This window comes from Channa argus, chromosome 1 (genome assembly GCF_033026475.1).
Source record: "Channa argus isolate prfri chromosome 1, Channa argus male v1.0, whole genome shotgun sequence".
Taxonomy (NCBI): domain Eukaryota; kingdom Metazoa; phylum Chordata; class Actinopteri; order Anabantiformes; family Channidae; genus Channa; species Channa argus.
The window spans coordinates 52874961-52894578 of NC_090197.1; the positions used below are offsets into that span (position 1 = coordinate 52874961).

General features: G+C 37.5%; 2 protein-coding genes across 5 annotated transcripts; both read left to right on the plus strand.

Moving 5' to 3' along the window:
- Window positions 1–1950: 1950 nt before the first annotated feature.
- On the plus strand, window positions 1951–8031 carry LOC137099364 (N-lysine methyltransferase KMT5A-A-like). Of its 4 annotated transcripts, none has more exons than XM_067476122.1 (6): window positions 1951–2431; window positions 4401–4516; window positions 4937–5093; window positions 5358–5550; window positions 5714–5809; window positions 7539–8030. In XM_067476122.1, exons 2-6 carry the CDS (start codon window positions 4408–4410, stop codon window positions 7785–7787), a joined length of 804 nt encoding a protein of 267 aa, XP_067332223.1. In that variant the 5' UTR covers window positions 1951–2431; window positions 4401–4407; the 3' UTR covers window positions 7788–8030. The 4 variants fall into 4 exon arrangements, 3 of the variants coding, with proteins under 3 accessions (XP_067332223.1, XP_067332213.1, XP_067332231.1); XM_067476112.1 differs by lacking the exon at window positions 1951–2431 and adding an exon at window positions 2441–3093 and having other exon boundaries at window positions 7539–8031; XM_067476130.1 differs by lacking the exons at window positions 1951–2431; window positions 7539–8030 and adding exons at window positions 2441–3093; window positions 6351–7166.
- Window positions 8032–8713: 682 nt separating this feature from the next.
- On the plus strand, window positions 8714–17570 carry LOC137099383 (uncharacterized). The gene is made up of 11 exons (XM_067476144.1): window positions 8714–8830; window positions 9450–9551; window positions 10170–10271; window positions 10909–11031; window positions 11182–11298; window positions 11412–11534; window positions 11920–13927; window positions 14154–14195; window positions 15332–15394; window positions 15542–15649; window positions 16272–17570. The coding sequence occupies exons 6-11, from the start codon at window positions 11412–11414 to the stop codon at window positions 16487–16489; spliced, it is 2562 nt and encodes an 853-aa protein (XP_067332245.1). The 5' UTR covers window positions 8714–8830; window positions 9450–9551; window positions 10170–10271; window positions 10909–11031; window positions 11182–11298; the 3' UTR covers window positions 16490–17570.
- Window positions 17571–19618: the final 2048 nt, after the last annotated feature.

Sequence of the window (19618 nt, forward strand, 5' to 3'; positions counted from 1 at the left end):
GTATAAAAACCCACAAACTAAAGCTTATGATCAGCAAATAAAACCAAATTAGAACTGATCAGGTAAAGGTTTGATTTTAGTTTGCTCCATACGTTCAGCATGTTTTCTACTGGACATTAGTACGGGCGACTGTGGCGCAGGATGGTAGAGCGGTCGTACACCAATCGCGCAGATGTAGGTTTGATCCCTGGCTCTCTCTCATGTTGAAGTGTCCTTGAGCAAGACACTGAACCCCAACTTAGTTACTCCCAGTGAGCATTGGCCAGCTGCATAGCAGCTCCCCCATCAGTGTATGAGTGTGTGTGTTATTGTGAGAGTGAGAATGGGTGAATGAGAAGCAGTGTAAAGTGCTTTGAGTGGCAATAGGTAGAAAAGCGCCATATAAGTGCAGAACATTTACTGCTGCTACTTATTAAAAACTCCTTGGTTGCAAATAAACATGAACTTATTTGATCATGTGTCAGAAATACACTCTGTGCTCCTTTGTCTGTGTTACTGAAGTAGATTTTCTCTCCCAGAGTCAAGGCCATTAGTGGTGGCTGCTCCAGGGACATCATGTCAATTATTAACTGCCAGGTCAATGTCTATGTGAGGACACATAGAAACTGTTGGAAGCAACAGAACTATCTAGCACTCAACTTAAACAGAGGTGGTGAATAACCAAGTACATTTACTCAAGTACTCAAGTACAATTTGGAGATAATTGTTCCTTCCTGGAGTAATGAACGTTACAGTTATTTGACAGTTTTATTTACTTAATCCTTTTGTAAATATGGACTCATAATTAAAATGTAACATAATAAATGATGATATTTTTAAATGTTTACAGCATTTGGGAGTGAATTCCTTACTATTTAAGAATTATATTCACTTATTAAGGGAGAGATCAAAAGGTCAGTTAAAATTCCACATTTGTTTGTTTAATAATGCTGTGTCATCTATATAACGATATAATTTTTAAGAGATTGCATTAACCCACATACAGTTCACCTTCCATCTGGCTCCTTGGTCTTATCAATACACTGGAATGGAAGATTTGTTGGACAGAGAATGGCAACAGCTCCCACATGGGGATCATGGAAAACAATAACTGCAACTGAGATTTACTGAATGTGTGTCCAGTCCCTGGTAACTTCACGAGACCAGTATTTGTTATCTGCCTTAATACTAGCATGTAATCGATGCTTGGCAATGTGAAAAAAGCAGTTTTCGACATCCTGCATCATACAAGTATGTAGATTTATATTTGAGAGGATCAATCTTTTTCTCCTATAGAGCAAATCACTTACCTGGTGTGACTGTTCAAACTGAGTTTTCATGATAATTGACATTCATTTGAGTCGTCCAACCTCAACCACCCTGTAGACACATAACCAAGGCTGGGTTTAGACAGACACAATGGTTCAGGGGACAGAAAGCATCTATTGATGAGACGTTTCTTGGACGTACAGTAAGTGGACACATGTGAGCAGGGACATTGTGAAGAAGTGAAGCAGGGTGTATGCAGACATGCTCGGCCAACTGTTCCTGCTCAGTTACTATCAGCACTCAGGGATTACAGGAAATGATTCACTGAGAGGTCAATGTATCTGCTGCCTGTGTTGCTCTCTCTCTGCTGGGGGTGTTACAGAGGAGTCTAGTGCCGTTTCTCTATATGTCTGCAGCTGACTACAGCATAAAAGCTCTCCCATCATCATCACTGGACTTCCTGTTAAAAGCCCATCATCAGGCCACTCATAAGCTTTTAGTTCCCATGAAATCTTTATGGCTGTGAAGCCTTTTTCGCTTTCTGATAAGAATGAGATGTGTTGTGTGTGAGATGCATGTGTTGACATAAACATGCACATACATACACACAGACACAACAGCTTTAGCTGGTAAGTGCAAAACTGCAAGTCAAGGAATCAGAGAACAGTGTAGACACCAGGTTATGTGTGTGTGTGTGTGTGTGTGTGTGTGTGTGTGTGTGTGTGTGTGTGTGTGTGTGTGTGTGCACTTGCAATTCTTACTTGGTGAGGCCCAGTGGCAAGGAGCCCACCAACAGCGTGGGGCCCAAAGCCTTTGTGGGGCCCAAAATGCTGGGCCCCACAAAGATTTCATTCAAAAAGCAGCTCAGGAGCCTCCCCTAATGTTGCTCTTGCTTTTTTTTCATTTGGCCCACAAGGTCAGAAATTTTGGAAAAGTGTGTGTGAAGTGTGTGTAAAATTTATCCTCAGTACTGCCAACTAGTGCTAGGGGCTTGGTATTGCAAAAGATACACACTTTCGGAAGTGTGTAACATTTCAACCAATCAGAGTACAGCCCTGATGATAAGAAGACATTTGATTGGCTACTTCACCGTCACCGTCACCAATTTGGGATACACGCCCATTTCCTCAAACCACAGAATATTGTGCCATTTACCAGTATGAAAACTTCATGAAGGGAGCAGGTACGTTTCTTTTCTGATTTTTTTTTTACAGTTTTTAACTTTTTTATCCTCTGCATAGTTGCAAGCAGGGTACAAAGTGAAGTTGTAATATAAATTTATAGTTGCTAAAGTTAGCTACAGCATGTTGGCTGGTAATGTTAGCAACACCATACTACCTTCTAATGTTAGCTATGTTATAGCTTACAGCTTGTAAAGTGATCTATAGCTCGGTAGCTACTGCTGTAATGTTATAGATACATATCTAGCACATTTTCTCTGAAGGTTAAAATACAATTGATTTTATAAGATAAGATATTCATTTGGATCGTAGCTAGATGAGATTAGTTGCCTTTAAGGCACGTACGTCACACATGTTGTACATCTACATGTCACTAAAATCTTACTTTTAAACTTTCAAAATACATAAAATTACATGTATGACAAATATTGATCCATAAGGAAATAAAAGAATCAATCAATTTGCTTCAAATCATGGGAAGAGGCTTTTTTGTTAAAGGATCATGTTTAGTTAGAAATACATTGAAAAGAAATACATGCTGAAAAGACCCACACTGTTGCGGGCTTTGAATGCACCATGACTGCAGCTCGGTGAAGACCGCATGCTTCTTTTGGACTAAACAGGACAAAATCACTACGGCAGTAATACAAGACAATAAAGAAATGTAAGTCAACTTATACCTCAAATACTATCAATGCTAACAAAGAGCTGGTAATGAGCGTTTTTAACTCGTTTGTAAAGTGCCATCTCATGCAAGATGCTAGCGTTAGCATTAGCGCTAGCATTAGCGCTAGCATTAGCGCTAGCATTAGCGCTAGCGTTAGCTAAGTAAATGATAACACTGATAAAATTGTTCGGTGTTTCTTCAGGACAATATTCACTTGGACTTTAAGGGGTGGGAACTGTACTGCAAATGGGGGTAGGAGCAAATTTTCCCCTTTTTGAAGTACAAGTGCGTAATATTTATTATGGTAATGTGTAAAAATTAGTAGGATTCAGATTTTGGCCTTGCTCAAGGGGATCATTGAGAAGTAGAGGGGAAGGTGATGGTTTTTAGCTGACTTTTTTCACTTCTTTTTATTCATTATCCACAAATAACCTCATAAGTTTAGCCTGCTGTGTAAAAAAGAAAACTCATGACAAAAAAATATATTTTTACCTTGGTCAACAAATTAAATTTTACCTATTAGAAAATAAATATGACAGCTTTGATAAAGATGGATGTTATGTAATATTTAGAATGCCATTTATATAATGTGTGAATCTGGCATGTCACTTGTGCAAAGGGTAGGTAAATAATAAATATTAGATTCTGTTTGTTTATACTGTCTCCATGTCAGAAATAAGTTATAAATGGCCTAATCAATACATTTTAATAATGATTTATGTGTATAAATGCATACAGTTCTCTCTTCTTGGAGATGAATCCTCCTACCATTAAGCTCCAGGATTTTCATAATATCTTGTAGAAAGCACTAAAGTCCTCCATATATAAAGATGATCCTGTAATGATAACAGTAAAATTAACGCTGGAACATAACCTTTACTTAATTTACATTAAATCCAATTTTTTTGCTGTATTTCATTTATGAAAATAGTTTTATGTTAAATGCTGAAATCCCTGCTTTAATGAAGTAATATGTTTCGCTAGGTGTCCTGAATAAACCTTTTGTAGATCATCTTTGGAACATTGGATTGTTGGGTTCTCTTCTCTAAGCATCACAGTAGTTTTTTCCTATCTCAAGGAATATGGTTAGGAAAGGACAGGTTAGCAAAGAAGGAGAGGGAGTAATTTGTTTGACTATTGTTTGTTTGAATATACCTCGTGTTTTATATTTATGGTCTGCTATTTTGAATATTCCTGGGTTTCTGTTGAGCAATCTACATAGACCATATACCATGAAATATTCAAATACTCAGGTGATTAGTTAATAAGATAACTTGTGTTATGACTTAAAAACTGTTTCACAGAGCCATAATGAGTAAACGGAACTCAAGACTACAGCCTGCTGAGGATGCAAAGTCTTACATTCAATCTTCAAGGGACAAGCCTGGGTTTATAGAAAGATATATTGACACTAACAAAGGTAAGGGATAGCAGGTCTTTTACTTCTTTTCCTTTCGGCTGCTCCCTTTCAGGGGTTGCCACAGCGAATCATGTGCCTCCATCTAACTCTATCCTCTGCATCCTCTTCACTCACACCAACTAACTTCATGTCCTCCCTCAGGGATAGCAGGTCTTTTACTATTACTATTAATTTCATACATATATTAAAGCAAATATTTATGCTACATATTAGAAACAGATATATATTGGCATTTCCAGAGAAGCCATTGTGCTGATACTCAATAGGTCTAGCTGTTGGTTGTAAAGGAAGTAGGCTATACTCTTTCTTGTTATTGTTGCACCACATTTAAGTGACAAGAGGTGGGTCATGCTGTATGTTAAAGGTTAAGACAGCTCATTGTTTCTGTTAATCAAATGTATATCTAAAATAACCTTATAGGAAGAGGAGTGTTCGCTAGCCAGCCCGTCGACCCAGGTGCTTTTGTCTTGGAGTACAGGGGTCAACTTATATCAGTGGAAGAATGCCAGTCAAGACACTACACAGAGATAGAGAGTACATTTCTGTTTGAATTTGAGTGGCAAAATCATCACTGGTGGTAAGATTATAACAAAACATCTTTTGAAGAAATGTAGAAAGTCTTTAAGAGCTGAAAGTTTCGAATAGTTGATGAATTACAAAAAGAAGGAGAAATCTTATTCAAGCTATCACTTCTAAGTATTGATATTTTAAACTAGACTGAGCCAGTCTAGAAGTTTCTGTTATCACACATTATTTATGGTTCTTAAATATGTTTACACTGTGAAGCCTGATTTTTGTAAAATAACTAACATTTGAATGTTTTACCTTTTATACCTTTTAGTATTGATGCATCCAAGGAAGATGGCTCTCTTGGAAGATTAGTAAATGACAATGGCAAATCTCCAAACTGCATCATGAAAAAAATCATAGTAGATGGCAAGCCACATTTGTGCCTCTTTGCAGTTAGGAAAATAGAGATAGGAGAGGAAATTGATTACAACTATGGTGATTCAAAATGGCCATGGCGTAAAAAGGTGAGTTGGTTAAATAGGGCATACTAACTTGCGTGTGAAGTTGTACTGACTAATGTAACAACTTTTATATTTTTCCATTGTTTTGTAACTTTATGTGTGTATCCATGTTCTTTTAAGATTAAGTGATATCCCTAAAAGTAATTATTTTTCATCTGATTTCTAGGTGAAAAACAAGAAGGCCCCTGCTGTGGTAATTGGGACTTCCCCTATACACCATCCTTCCCATAAAGATTCAAAAACAGATGATGCCAGTTCAAAGGTAAAGTAGTAATACAATGATGCAAAAAATACCTGACAGCTGAGCTATCATAGACAAAATCTTCCTAGTCTTTCCCTCATGGGGCCCTCCTGCATCCAGTTAACCTAAGTGACTCATAGGCTCATTCCCTTGTGTTTCTAGTCTTCCACTTATGGGGCCCTCAAATAGTCAGTTAATCTTACACACTCAGAATTTTAAAGTTTCTCCCCTTATGGGGTCCTCCCGTATGGATCTAATTTATAGTTATTTTACATCATTGCCTTAATACCTGCCAGGGTCAAACCTCAAGTTATTATAGTCATAATGCTACACCTCTTTAGGGGCTTCATGTTTTCAGAAGGTATTTTGAATGTTATCCATTGCATCCACTTCTATGCTGTTGTCAGTCATGCAGAAAGGCCATAGCATGTGGTTATTTCTTTATGCTAAATGCTGTTTTAGAAATAGCTGACAGCTAAACAATATTAGACAACTTGTGAATCTGTAAATAACCAATGTCTGGCAGTTCTTGATGTGCTTTTGATTTTGGTCTGAATACCAGGTGGAAAACAAGCAGACTCCTGCTTTGGCAGTGGAGACCGATACATCCCCTATAGATCATCCTACGAGTGAGGATTCAAACAAAGATGATCCCAGCACACAGGTAATAAAGTAATGCACACACTAGTCACATAGCTTCTTTGTTCACCTGTACTTTGTGTAATTCTCATATGAAGATAGGGACTTGTTCACTGCTCTTCCAAAAAAGCTTTTTGATGGATAAGAGTAAACCTGACAAATCTTCCTAGTCTTTCCCTCATGGGGCCCTCCTGCATCCAGTTAACCTAAGTGACTCATATGCTCATTCGCTTGTGTTTCTAGTCTTCCACTTATGGGGCCCTCAAGTAGTCAGTTAATCTTACACACTCAGAATTTTAAAGTTTCTCCCCTTATGGGGTCCTCCCGTATGGATCTAACTTATAGTTATTTTACATCATTGCCTTAATACCTGCCAAGGTCAAACCTCAAGTTATTATAGTTATAATGCTACACCTCTTTAGGGGCTTCATGTTTTCAGAAGGTATTTTGAATGTTATCCATTGCATCCACTTCTATGCTGTTGTCAGTCATGCAGAAAGGCCATAGCATGTGGTTATTTCTTTATGCTAAATGCTATTTTAGAAATAGCTGACATCTGAGCTATCTTAGACAACTTGTGAATCTGTAAATAACCAATGTCTGGCAGTTCTTGATGTAAACCTGACAAATCTTCCTAGTCTTTCCCTCATGGGGCCCTCCTGCATCCAGTTAACCTAAGTGACTCATATGCTCATTCGCTTGTGTTTCTAGTCTTCCACTTATGGGGCCCTCAAGTAATCTGTGAATCTCACACACTCAGAATTTAATAGTTTCTCCCCTTATGGGGTCCTCCCGTATGGATCTAATTTATAGTTATTTTACATCATTGCCTTAATACCTGCCAGGGTCAAACCTCAAGTTATTATAGTCATAATGCTACACCTCTTTAGGGGCTTCATGTTTTCAGAAGGTATTTTGAATGTTATCCATTGCATCCACTTCTATGCTGTTGTCAGTCATGCAGAAAGGCCATAGCATGTGGTTATTTCTTTATGCTAAATGCTGTTTTAGAAATAGCTGACAGCTAAACAATCTTAGACAACTTGTGAATCTGTAAATAACCAATGTCTGGCAGTTCTTGATGTGCTTTTGATTTTGGTCTGAATACCAGGTGGAAAACAAGCAGACTCCTACTTTGGCAGTTGAGACCGATACATCCCCTATAGATCATCCTACGTGTGAGGATTCAAACAAAGATGATCCCAGCACACAGGTATATAAAGCAATGCACACACTTAGTCACATACTTTCTTTGTTCACCTGTACTTTGTGTAATTCTCATATGAAGATAGGGACTTGTTCACTGCTCTTCCAAAAAAGCTTTTTGATGGATAAGAGTAAACCTGACAAATCTTCCTAGTCTTTCCCTCATGGGGCCCTCCTGCATCCAGTTAACCTAAGTGACTCATATGCTCATTCGCTTGTGTTTCTAGTCTTCCACTTATGGGGCCCTCAAGTAGTCAGTTAATCTTACACACTCAGAATTTTAAAGTTTCTCCCCTTATGGGGTCCTCCCGTATGGATCTAACTTATAGTTATTTTACATCATTGCCTTAATACCTGCCAAGGTCAAACCTCAAGTTATTATAGTTATAATGCTACACCTCTTTAGGGGCTTCATGTTTTCAGAAGGTATTTTGAATGTTATCCATTGCATCCACTTCTATGCTGTTGTCAGTCATGCAGAAAGGCCATAGCATGTGGTTATTTTTTTATGCTAAATGCTATTTTAGAAATAGCTGACATCTGAGCTATCTTAGACAACTTGTGAATCTGTAAATAACCAATGTCTGGCAGTTCTTGATGTAAACCTGACAAATCTTCCTAGTCTTTCCCTCATGGGGCCCTCCTGCATCCAGTTAACCTAAGTGACTCATATGCTCATTCGCTTGTGTTTCTAGTCTTCCACTTATGGGGCCCTCAAGTAATCTGTGAATCTCACACACTCAGAATTTAATAGTTTCTCCCCTTATGGGGTCCTCCCGTATGGATCTAACTTATAGTTATTTTACATCATTGCCTTAATACCTGCCAAGGTCAAACCTCAAGTTATTATAGTCATAATGCTACACCTCTTTAGGGGCTTCATGTTTTCAGAAGGTATTTTGAATGTTATCCATTGCATCCACTTCTATGCTGTTGTCAGTCATGCAGAAAGGCCATAGCATGTGGTTATTTCTTTATGCTAAATGCTGTTTTAGAAATAGCTGACAGCTAAACAATCTTAGACAACTTGTGAATCTGTAAATAACCAATGTCTGGCAGTTCTTGATGTGCTTTTGATTTTGGTCTGAATACCAGGTGGAAAACAAGCAGACTCCTACTTTGGCAGTTGAGACCGATACATCCCCTATAGATCATCCTACGTGTGAGGATTCAAACAAAGATGATCCCAGCACACAGGTAATAAAGCAATGCACACACTTAGTCACATACTTTCTTTGTTCACCTGTACTTTGTGTAATTCTCATATGAAGATAGGGACTTGTTCACTGCTCTTCCAAAAAAGCTTTTTGATGGATAAGAGTAAACCTGACAAATCTTCCTAGTCTTTCCCTCATGGGGCCCTCCTGCATCCAGTTAACCTAAGTGACTCATATGCTCATTCGCTTGTGTTTCTAGTCTTCCACTTATGGGGCCCTCAATTAATCTGTGAATCTCACACACTCAGAATTTAATAGTTTCTCCCCTTATGGGGTCCTCCCGTATGGATCTAACTTATAGTTATTTTACATCATTGCCTTAATACCTGCCAAGGTCAAACCTCAAGTTATTATAGTCATAATGCTACACCTCTTTAGGGGCTTCATGTTTTCAGAAGGTATTTTGAATGTTATCCATTGCATCCACTTCTATGCTGTTGTCAGTCATGCAGAAAGGCCATAGCATGTGGTTATTTCTTTATGCTAAATGCTGTTTTAGAAATAGCTGACAGCTAAACAATCTTAGACAACTTTTGAATCTGTAAATAACCATTGTCTGGCAGTTCTTGATGTGCTTTTGATTTTGGTCTGAATACCAGGTGGAAAACAAGCAGACTCCTGCTTTGGCAGTTGAGACCGATACATCCCCTATAGATCATCCTACGAGTGAGGATTCAAACAAAGATGATCCCAGAACACAGGTAATAAAGTAATGCACACACTAGTCACATACCTTCTTTGTTCACCTGTACTTTGTGTAATTCTCATATGAAGATATGGACTTGTTCACTGCTCTTCCAAAACAACTTTTTGATGGAAAAGAGTAAACCTGACAAATCTTCCTAGTCTTTCTCTCATGGGGCCCTCCTGCATCCAGTTAACCTAAGTGACTCATGTGCTCATTCGCTTGTGTTTCTAGTCTTCCACTTATGGGGCCCTCAAGTAATCTGTGAATCTCACACACTCAGAATTTAATAGTTTCTCCCCTTATGGGGTCCTCCCGTATGGATCTAACTTATAGTTATTTTACATCATTGCCTTAATACCTGCCAGGGTCAAACCTCAAGTTATTATAGTTATAATGCTACACCTCTTTAGGGGCTTCATGTCTTCAGAAGGTATTTTGAATGTTATCCATTGCATCCACTTCTATGCTGTTGTCAGTCATGCAGAAAGGCCATAGCATGTGGTTATTTCTTTATGCTAAATGCTATTTTAGAAATAGCTGACAGCTGAGCTATCTTAGACAACTTGTGAATCTGTAAATAACCAATGTCTGGCAGTTCTTGATGTGCTTTTGATTTTGGTCTGAATACCAGGTGGAAAACAAGCAGACTCCTACTTTGGCAGTTGAGACTGATACATCTCCTATAGATCATCCTACGTGTGAGGATTCAAACAAAAATGATCCCAGCACACAGGTAATAAAGTAATGCACACACTATTCACATACCTTCTTTGTTCACCTGTACTTTGTGTAATTCTCATATGAAGATAGGGACTTGTTCACTGCTCTTTCAAAACAGCTTTTGAGTCAGGATTACTGTTTGGGTACCATGAGTGCATGTGGTTGAGGTAAAAGAGTAAATACAATTTTTTTCTAGTTCTTATGCACCCTGTTAATCTGAGAGATGCATTTGGTCATATGCATGAGTTTCTAGTCTTTCCCTCCCGGGATCCTCAAGTTCACTTAATCCAGGTGCAGTCACTAGTCACACTAGCCATTAGTTACAAATCACTTTTGTTGACCTGTACTTTGTGTAATTCTCTTATGAAGAGATGAATTCCAACTCTTTGTAATTTTATTCAATTGGCTCAATAGCAGTTGGTATCAAAATTAAAGTATATATAATGCAACACGTATTTATTTGATGCATTTTTAAAATTATATTTTTAATGTAATTCATGTCAGCCTCTATGTTGTTTTGCGAGACTTGTTGATGCCTGTAGCTGTGTCCTAAATATAACTAACGTGCTAATTTAGATGATTGTTTTTTGTCTATTCTACTTTTTTAAAATATTTTTTTCCTTTCTAATTATTTGTTTTATTACATTTAGGTTTTCACTGTTAATAGTTTTTCCCTAGTGGACTATTCTGAAACTGATGATACAGACGAAGGCTATATAAACGATGGCTCTCATACAGTCATCCAAATTAACAAAATTACAGAAAACATTCTGGTATGTCTTAAATTCCAGTAAAATGTTCATAGTGTCAAGTGTATAGCATGTGTGTAGCATCAAGTGTTAAAATCCTTGTCCTGTGATTGATTTTTATAAAACATTAACAAAAATTGATTGCCATACCTTAACATTACACCCATTTTGCAGGATAGTGTACCAGATCATTCTGATTTTCTCCAAGATTCAAAGAGTGAGACTGTAGTGGATGAAACTGATAATGAGGATAATGCTGTTCCTAAGCTTAGAAGAACAAAAAGCATTCTGGTATGTCTCTGACAAAATATCGTGTCAGTTCTGTTAATACCAACTAAGTGGATAAGGCAATTTCCAAGCATTTCCCCTGTAATGATTTTTATTTAACATAACTGTTTTTGCAGATGAATAGAATACCACATTTTTCTGATGCACTCTATGATTCAAGTGATGACAGCACAGAGTGTCCTTCATCATCACAATCTAAAAAGGCTTTCCAAAGGCCAAGAAGAAGGTGTTGCCATCCTGTAAGTCTATTTTATTTTTTATCTTACCCTTTAATGCTATTAGTTAGTGGGCAGTGCAATTCAAACTCAGAATTATAATATTGTGCCTTTGTGAATATGTTTGCATAATTTAAACACTTTTGCACTTTTACCGGAGAAGTCATTTTTTAAACTACGCCTGCGCAGTTTTATGCTGTAGATTCAAATAGTTTGCAATTTTTTTTGTCCCAATAGTTTAACATATCTCAAATTTGTGAATTTACTTTGAATGAAAGTAATTTCACTTAATGCCCCTATAGAGAGTATACTATTCTAACAGGCAGTTGACAAAAGTGTAGCCAAGTTGTCACAATAACACAATAATTTGTAGGGAAAGATATTAACAACATTTTTTTTTCTTTAAAAGATTGAAGATAGTCTTATACAATCAGATGAAGCAAGTGGAGAAAGCGAAGAGGAGTATATTCCAAATCCCAGGGAAGAAAGCACAGACAGTGATGGTAGCTTGGAATTATCCCTTGAAAAAAAGAGAGAGAACAACATTGGATCTACTAGTCAGAGAAGAAGCAAGTCTTCTAGTCAGACCCAGTCTGAGTCTAGTCAGAGCAGAAACATAGTTGTTGCAAGTTGTGATTCCACACAAAGATTTCCTGAAGGCACAGCTGATGCAAATGAGGATGAAACTGCACTCCTTGAAGAGCCATCTGTTTTTGTTAATCCAGTTTTGAAAAAGGAGGATGGGTCAAGGAGATATAATAAAAAACATCAGTGCTTGTACTGTGGACAAGTAGTTCAGAAAATGTCAAGACATTTGATGCGTAAACACAAAAATATGATTGATGTTGCCAAAGCTTTTAGTTTGCCAAAGAACTCAAAAGAAAGGCGACTGCAATTAGATTATATCCGAAATAAGGGGAACTTTGAGCACAACACTGAAGTTTTGGAGAGCCACAAAGGCAAACTCATCCCATGGAAACAACCAAAGAAAAGAAAAGAAGGACAGGAATATACACATTGTGTGTACTGCTATGGATTGTTCACAAAAACAGTGATGTGGCGACATTTCAAGGTCTGCAGGTTCAAGCCTCAGGGGAAGCCATCTAAACCAGGAAAAACAAGAGTCCAGGCATTGTGTGCTTTTGCTGAACCTGTTCCACCTGGATTAAGTGAAGCATACTGGAAGTTCTTAAGTGATATGAATCAAGACAAGATTGCAGTAGCAGTTAAAGAAGACAACTGCATTCTACAGTATGGTTACAGGCTGTTTATGAAGAATGAGAAGGTAATCAGCCAACATCAGTACATTCGACAAAAGCTGAGAGAGCTTGGTAGACTGCTATTGGAAGCAAAAAAGATTGCACTTGTGAAGACTATCAAAGATCTCATAAAACCTGAAAAGTACAATCATGTTGTCACTGCTGCAAGATGCCTGGCTGGATTTAGTGATGAAACTGGCAGATATCAACGTCCATCTCTTGCTCGCAAAGTGGGACACAGCTTGCATTCTTTGGCCATGTTTCTCAAGTCTGAAGGATTAAAGAACAAAGATAAACAAACTGTCAAGGATGCTGAGGATTTTGCACAGCTATACCAAGAGAGTTGGAAATTTGACATTGCAAGCCAAGCACTAACCCAGCTTGACCAGACCAAGTGGAATTCTCCTCAACTTCTACCATTCACACAGGATGTCCAGAATCTTCATTGCTACTTGTCTGGAAAACAGCGGAAACAATTGAATGCCCTGAAAGAAGAGCCTTCACCCTCAAACTGGAAAGACCTTGCTAGAGTGACACTGGCACAAGTTATTCTCTTTAACCGCCGGAGAGCAGGAGAGGTATCCAGAATGCCTTTGTCAGTGTACTTATCAAGAGACACATCAGAAACACATGAAGATGTTAACTTGGCCCTTACAGCACTCGAGCAGAAGCTTTGCAAACATTTTATTCGGATAACCATAGTAGGAAAGAGAGGAAGGAAAGTTCCTGTTCTCCTCACTCCAGACATGAGAGAATCACTTGATACTCTGACTGAAAAGCGAGAAGAATGTGGAGTGTTTAATGAAAATGGATACTTGTTTGCATTACCACAATCTGTCCATTACCTCAGGGGTTCAGACTGCATTAGACAATTTGTGAATGAATGTGATGACATAAAAACTCCCAAAGCACTAACCTCAACAAAACTCAGGAAACACATTGCTACCCTATCCACCGTTCTCAATCTCAAGACTACAGAACTTGACCAGTTGGCAGATTTTCTTGGGCATAACATTGAAGTACACAGAAAGCACTACCGTCTTCCAGAGGGCACCCTACAGCTAGCAAAAATAAGTAAAGTTCTCCTGGCAATGGAACAGGGACGGCTAGGAGAGTACAAAGGGAAGAGTCTGGATGAAATTCACCTTGATGTGAATGGTATTAAGACTTATTATATGTCAATGTAAAAAAAAGAAACATTTAAAAAGGACAATTTCTGTCTAATCCTACTTTTAAATGTTTCACTTTAACTAATTGACTTATGAAAAGGGCGAGTTTTGTAGATTAACTTTATCTACAGTCAGCAATTTATGCAGTACTTTATTACACTCTTGATCACATCAGTTTTCAGCTTTCTAATTCATTTTATCAATTAACATTTTAGAAACTGTTGACATGGAGGAGTGTTCACAAGAGGAAATAGAAGGTATGTATGTTGTTTTATCTTAAGTGGTTGGAATGAATGATTTCTCAATGGATATGAATACTTTTGACTAGTGCATGTGGATTTTGTTTGGACGATTAAATGCTGGCAGGTTTCTGTAGCTATTGACCACATTTAGGAATAATTTTGCTATTTTTTTAAAGCCAGCATCTATTTTCTATAATGTAAAATAGTACATATGAGAATTCTTTTGTTTGGGGTGTCCTTATCAAGTTTTTAATCATGGGAAACTGTCAGTGGGAATTAATATTAAGGCACCGCTGTTTTCCACTCAATAGAAAAAAGCTGTAAACTCCCTGTAGGGGTGCAGTTCTAGTGAAGTCAAAAAGCTTTTCACACATATTCCAAAGTTCAAAAGAATTCTTACAACTTACAACTATAAAGTAGTGTGGATCCAAGCCTGTTTTAATTATTTATTTTTGCCCATATATCAAGTTGCATTTTCTGTGTAGTCCAACTGAGCTTCTCTAGGTGTGGGATATGGAAATCCAACCTGTTGAGAAAATTAAGCTAAAAAATATAAACTTATAGTATCATTAGTAATTAACAAAATAAAGTAATTTCTATGTTAATCTCAGCAGCAGTGCTTATATATTTGTTATGCTGTAACTGTCGTCATAGTTTTGTTATATATAGATTACATTAAATCACATTTGTTTAGCTTTTATCAAATGAAGAGTGAGCGGTTAGTTGGTATGTAGTACTGTTTGTGTGCTCAATATTTTGGTGTTTAAGCTGTGGACCTGCTGCTTGAAGGATTTGACCACAAAATTATTCTCCCACCCCAATTAGCAAACAACTGCACCAAAATTAAAGAGGAACAATGAGTAATTTCACATTATCTTTCAAACTTATACAATATAGGAGTGGTCTGGGCATGTGCAAATCTCACCCCTTCATGCAGAACCAGACTTTTTAACCCTTGTAGGTTGCTAACATGTAAATTTGATTTAGCACAGCACACAAAACCATGGCAAAATGGAGAAATAGAAATTGTCAATCCCATATGATCAGTTATGCATGATAGCTCCAGTCAGCTTTACTAATAGCTACTTCATATGTTAGTTCTAAATAACTGTCTTAAGTACTTGTAGTAATTTTTTTTTTACTGTACCCAGATTACGGTATTCCAGAAGAACAGGGGACCAAACATGTGGACAGTGTGGCATCCCATCAAGAAGGTACCATCATGGAGTTAGCTCATCATTAAGAGACACACTTGCCATATTAAATTATATTAATTTATACTAGCTATTCTTTTGAGCAATGTAAATCTATTGATTGATCTATTAATCTTGCATATCTAACTCTTTATTTTCTGTACACAGATACCAGTATGGCACTGGTTTCAGAGAATGAGGTCAGTGTGACATCCCTACAAGAATGTACCTCCTCATCAAGTGGCCAAAACCAGAGGAAGTTGGCTAAAAGGAGAGGTCAGCTTAGAATAGTGGTTCCTTCTTGGACCAGCAGGCCCTTTCGATTTCCAAGTTTCTTACCAGCACTTCCAGTTAGTACACAAGCAGATATTACTAGACTAGGACATCACCATCACAAAACGTTTAAAGTGCACTGCTCAAAAAATGCAGGTCATTGAAGGGCATCCGTGGGCATCACCCACTTCAGTGACGTAGTATATTTTGGTCTTGTTTATAACCAATGTGGAGTTGGGCATTAAGTGAAGTATATGAACTTTAAATCTCTAGGTAACAATTGCATTAACTATGGAAGGCTTTGAAGGGTGCACAATCAGTTTACTCGTGGAGTGAAGAATGGATATGTGCGAGATGGGGGATGGAGAGGAAGATGATACACATCATACATGGTTTCTGTGTGTAGGGGGTATAATGTCCCCATTTGGAGGTCTGTAAGTATACAGCAGTTTGGGTTTAACATAGTCTTTCCCAAAACTGAATGACTGTGGAGGAGTCCTTTATGGCCTTTGAACCAATTCAGTACTGCAGTGAATATGTGATTAATCTAGTTGTGTTTCCTTTCAGGTTAAGATTTGAAGTTTTTAAATCTAAAATATAATATGATCTTCTTATGCACATTTAGGTAATCAAACTGCAGTGAAAAGAAGCTGGACACCAGAGGAATGTGCTGCAGTAGAAAAGCATTTACGAAAATGTATAGTGATGAAACAAGTTCCAGGTAAGGTGGACTGTGAACGTTGCATTGCTGCAGAACCTCAAGCTCTGGGAAACCGAGACTGGAAAGCAGTTAAATACTTCATAAAAAATCGAATTACTACCATGAGAAGAAAGGTACAGTAGAAGAGCTTTAATGAACGGGTAGAAACACAAGGCTGGTCCTTTGTTCTATACTTTCTGTTGATGCCTGTTTGAAGGTAATCATGTTTTTCTCAGTTCCTTCACCATGCCCTCTTTGGTGTCTGTTCAGCTATGACATTTTATCACAAAATTCTTCCCACTACCCTACAGATCTCAAATATTTTTCATTTATGAAGCAAGAACACACTACACACACATACAGAATTTTAGTTCAAGAGTATGGCTATGTTATTGGTTTACAGTTGGTGTCCTCTGTTCTGCAGTCTCTTTTGTTTTTTCTCATTATGCAAAAGCAGAAGTTTACATTCCCTTATTTTGAAATGGTAAAAATGGTAATAAAGTGATTAACATTTGATTTGTATAAGCCAATTTTTGCTCTTTCAAAATAAGTTGGATGCAAGTTTTTGCATCCAGCTATGTTAATATGTGCTCCATAAGCTCAAATCCTTGAGTTTTTTTTTTTTTTTCTGAAATGTTTTGTGTAAAACAGCAAACTGCAGAAATAAAAGGGAAAATCCCTATACCGCGTGGTTTGGTAATTGAGAAGAGATTCAAGTTTGAGTATTCTAATATCGTCGTCTTCATAATGCTCTTATCTTTCATTAACTTGAAGTGGCAAAATGTGAAATGTTTGGTGTAAAGGAATAACAGATGTGGAATAGAGAGAATGTAAAGTAGAATATAAATCCCTGATACTGCCCTGCATTTTCTTTAAAAACAAGGTAAAGGAAAAATAACAGAACTAATTTCTCCAGATGAAGATTTTGTTCCCTGCTAAGATACGTAAACTGGAAATATGCATGTGTGTGTGAAGGTGGATCTCATAAATACTGACCGTTAGAAAGAGACCCCACAAGCAACAAAAAAACGGGCATGAAAAATTAAGTTTTATATTCTGTGATTTAAAAGTGAAATTTTTAATTCTAATTTTTTTTTAGATTTGTGTGATTTTTTATAGCGGTGTAGAACCACTGGATAGGGTGGACCCTACCAGTGGGTAAAAAACTAGCGGGCCCCGCAAGGGAGGTAAACAAGTATGTGTGTGTGTGTGTGTGTGTGTTTTTGTGTGTTTGTGTGTTTGGGTCTGTGGGTGTGTTGGCTGAGGACAGGCCCAGGACGACTGAGGATGATTGTTTGCACTGGAATGTTTGCCGTGCTCTGAGTTCACCTGAAGTGCCAGGTAACGTAGTCGGGGAAGGGTGTGAGAGATCATCTTTCTCTTCTTCTCTAACTGTTTTAATAAAGTCCAACCAAACTAATTCTGCTGAAATGAATGAGATAAACAAAGTTTTTTCTAAATCCGGGAAGAACTGTTGTTGTCTCGGGTGCCTGCATGTCCACCCCAACTGTCCACACGCCAAGGTCATATAGTTCAGTCAGGAGCTAATTACTTAAGCCTAATTCATACAGTATCTTCCTGGTTCCATGATGTAATTTTCATGATCTCCCCAGTTCACCATGATCGTGTCTGTGGATGACTGCAAGCAGTGCAGTGTCAGAAAAGTAAACCAGCTACTGATTTCATATATTGAAGGTATGTAACATCTATTTCAATGTCCTTGACACTGTTGTGTTTCAGTGAGGATGTGTGAAATGTGTCCATATCTCTAACTAAAGTCTGAGCAGGAAAACATGATCGGGCCTTTACACTGCACTGCCAGCACAGACTGGGAACATTAAAAAGAAGGTTTTTAATTCTGGTAAATTGTTCCACAAAGCTGTAATAAAATGTTTTTACTGTAGTTCATCAGTACTGTCTGCAGAGTCCATATAAGGCCATGATGGGATTTTTTTCTTACACATGACATGAACGCTCTTTCACAAATCCTTCTTTTTCCACGTTTTTGCACCACTGCTCTCCTTTCTTACTTATAGCCTGTATTACAAGCAATGACTTTTGAATACACCCCCATGATATGTCATGGAGAAACTGCATCCTCTTAATCAGATTTCACCTCAGTGCGGCTCCAGGAGTGAAGACTGTCATATGTGGTAACATTCATCATCAGGAGTTTTTTTTTTTTTTAATATTGCAATTTGTTGTGATGCATTAGTGAAAGATTAACTTCATTTGAAAGACAACATTTTTACAAAAGAGGTGCAACACTGTGGTAAACATGAAAAATCTATTTGAGATGTTCCATTTTAAACTACATAAATAAGGTCAGATTGTCTGAAAAGTACCACCCAGACACATGATAACAAACAAAGGATTTTCACTTGATTTATTCATTACAATGATAATTAGTTTTGCCAGTGTCCTTTTGTGAGAAGTTTGGTTTTTGCCTACTTTGGTTTTTCATGCTACAGTCCACTTTGTAGGTACCATATGCACATGTATGAGAGTTTGTCTCCATCTGCTGTGCACCTCTGGGTGTAACAGCTCGTAACAAACCCTTCATTCCAGGAGAGTGTGTTTGTGCGTGCATGTGCCTCGTGATTGTGTAGTCACAAAAGGATTCAGTATTCTGGAAAATATCACTTGTTTGTAACGATTTTGTGTCCCTTACGTCATGATGTCATGTGAAATCTTTTTTTCCTTTGACAGACTTTATTGACCTCCATAGGAAACAACTGCACATACAGTATATGATGGTGCTACTCCAGGGTTTTCAGTTGACACTTTAGACATGTGACCAACAACAGATGCTCTTCCAACTAAAGGGCATCCACCAATTGCTTTAAGTTGGCCAGTGTTTTTCTTGACTTCTCATTAGGACCCATTATTTTATTTATTTATAATTTTATAGACAATTACTTTAACTCCCAATATATAACATTCAAAGAGGCAAGACTAACACTCTTTTTTTTTGTCTTTTTTATATTATATATATATATATATATATAGTTTTATATTGTAAAGTCTGTTGTTATGCTGTTATCTGAAGAAATTTCAACAAAGAAAACTGCAGTTCTGTCTGTGGTGGTGATGATACCTATAAGACACATACAGTAAATGCAAAAGATAAAGGACAAAGGTCAGACTGTGGTTTATCTTCACTTTATTGACAATCTGCAGCGTATAAGATGTCAGTGTTATTAAATATGTACATGGTCACCTCTATTTTGTATTCAGTGTCCCCTTTACACAAGAAAGTACTCACCTTAGAA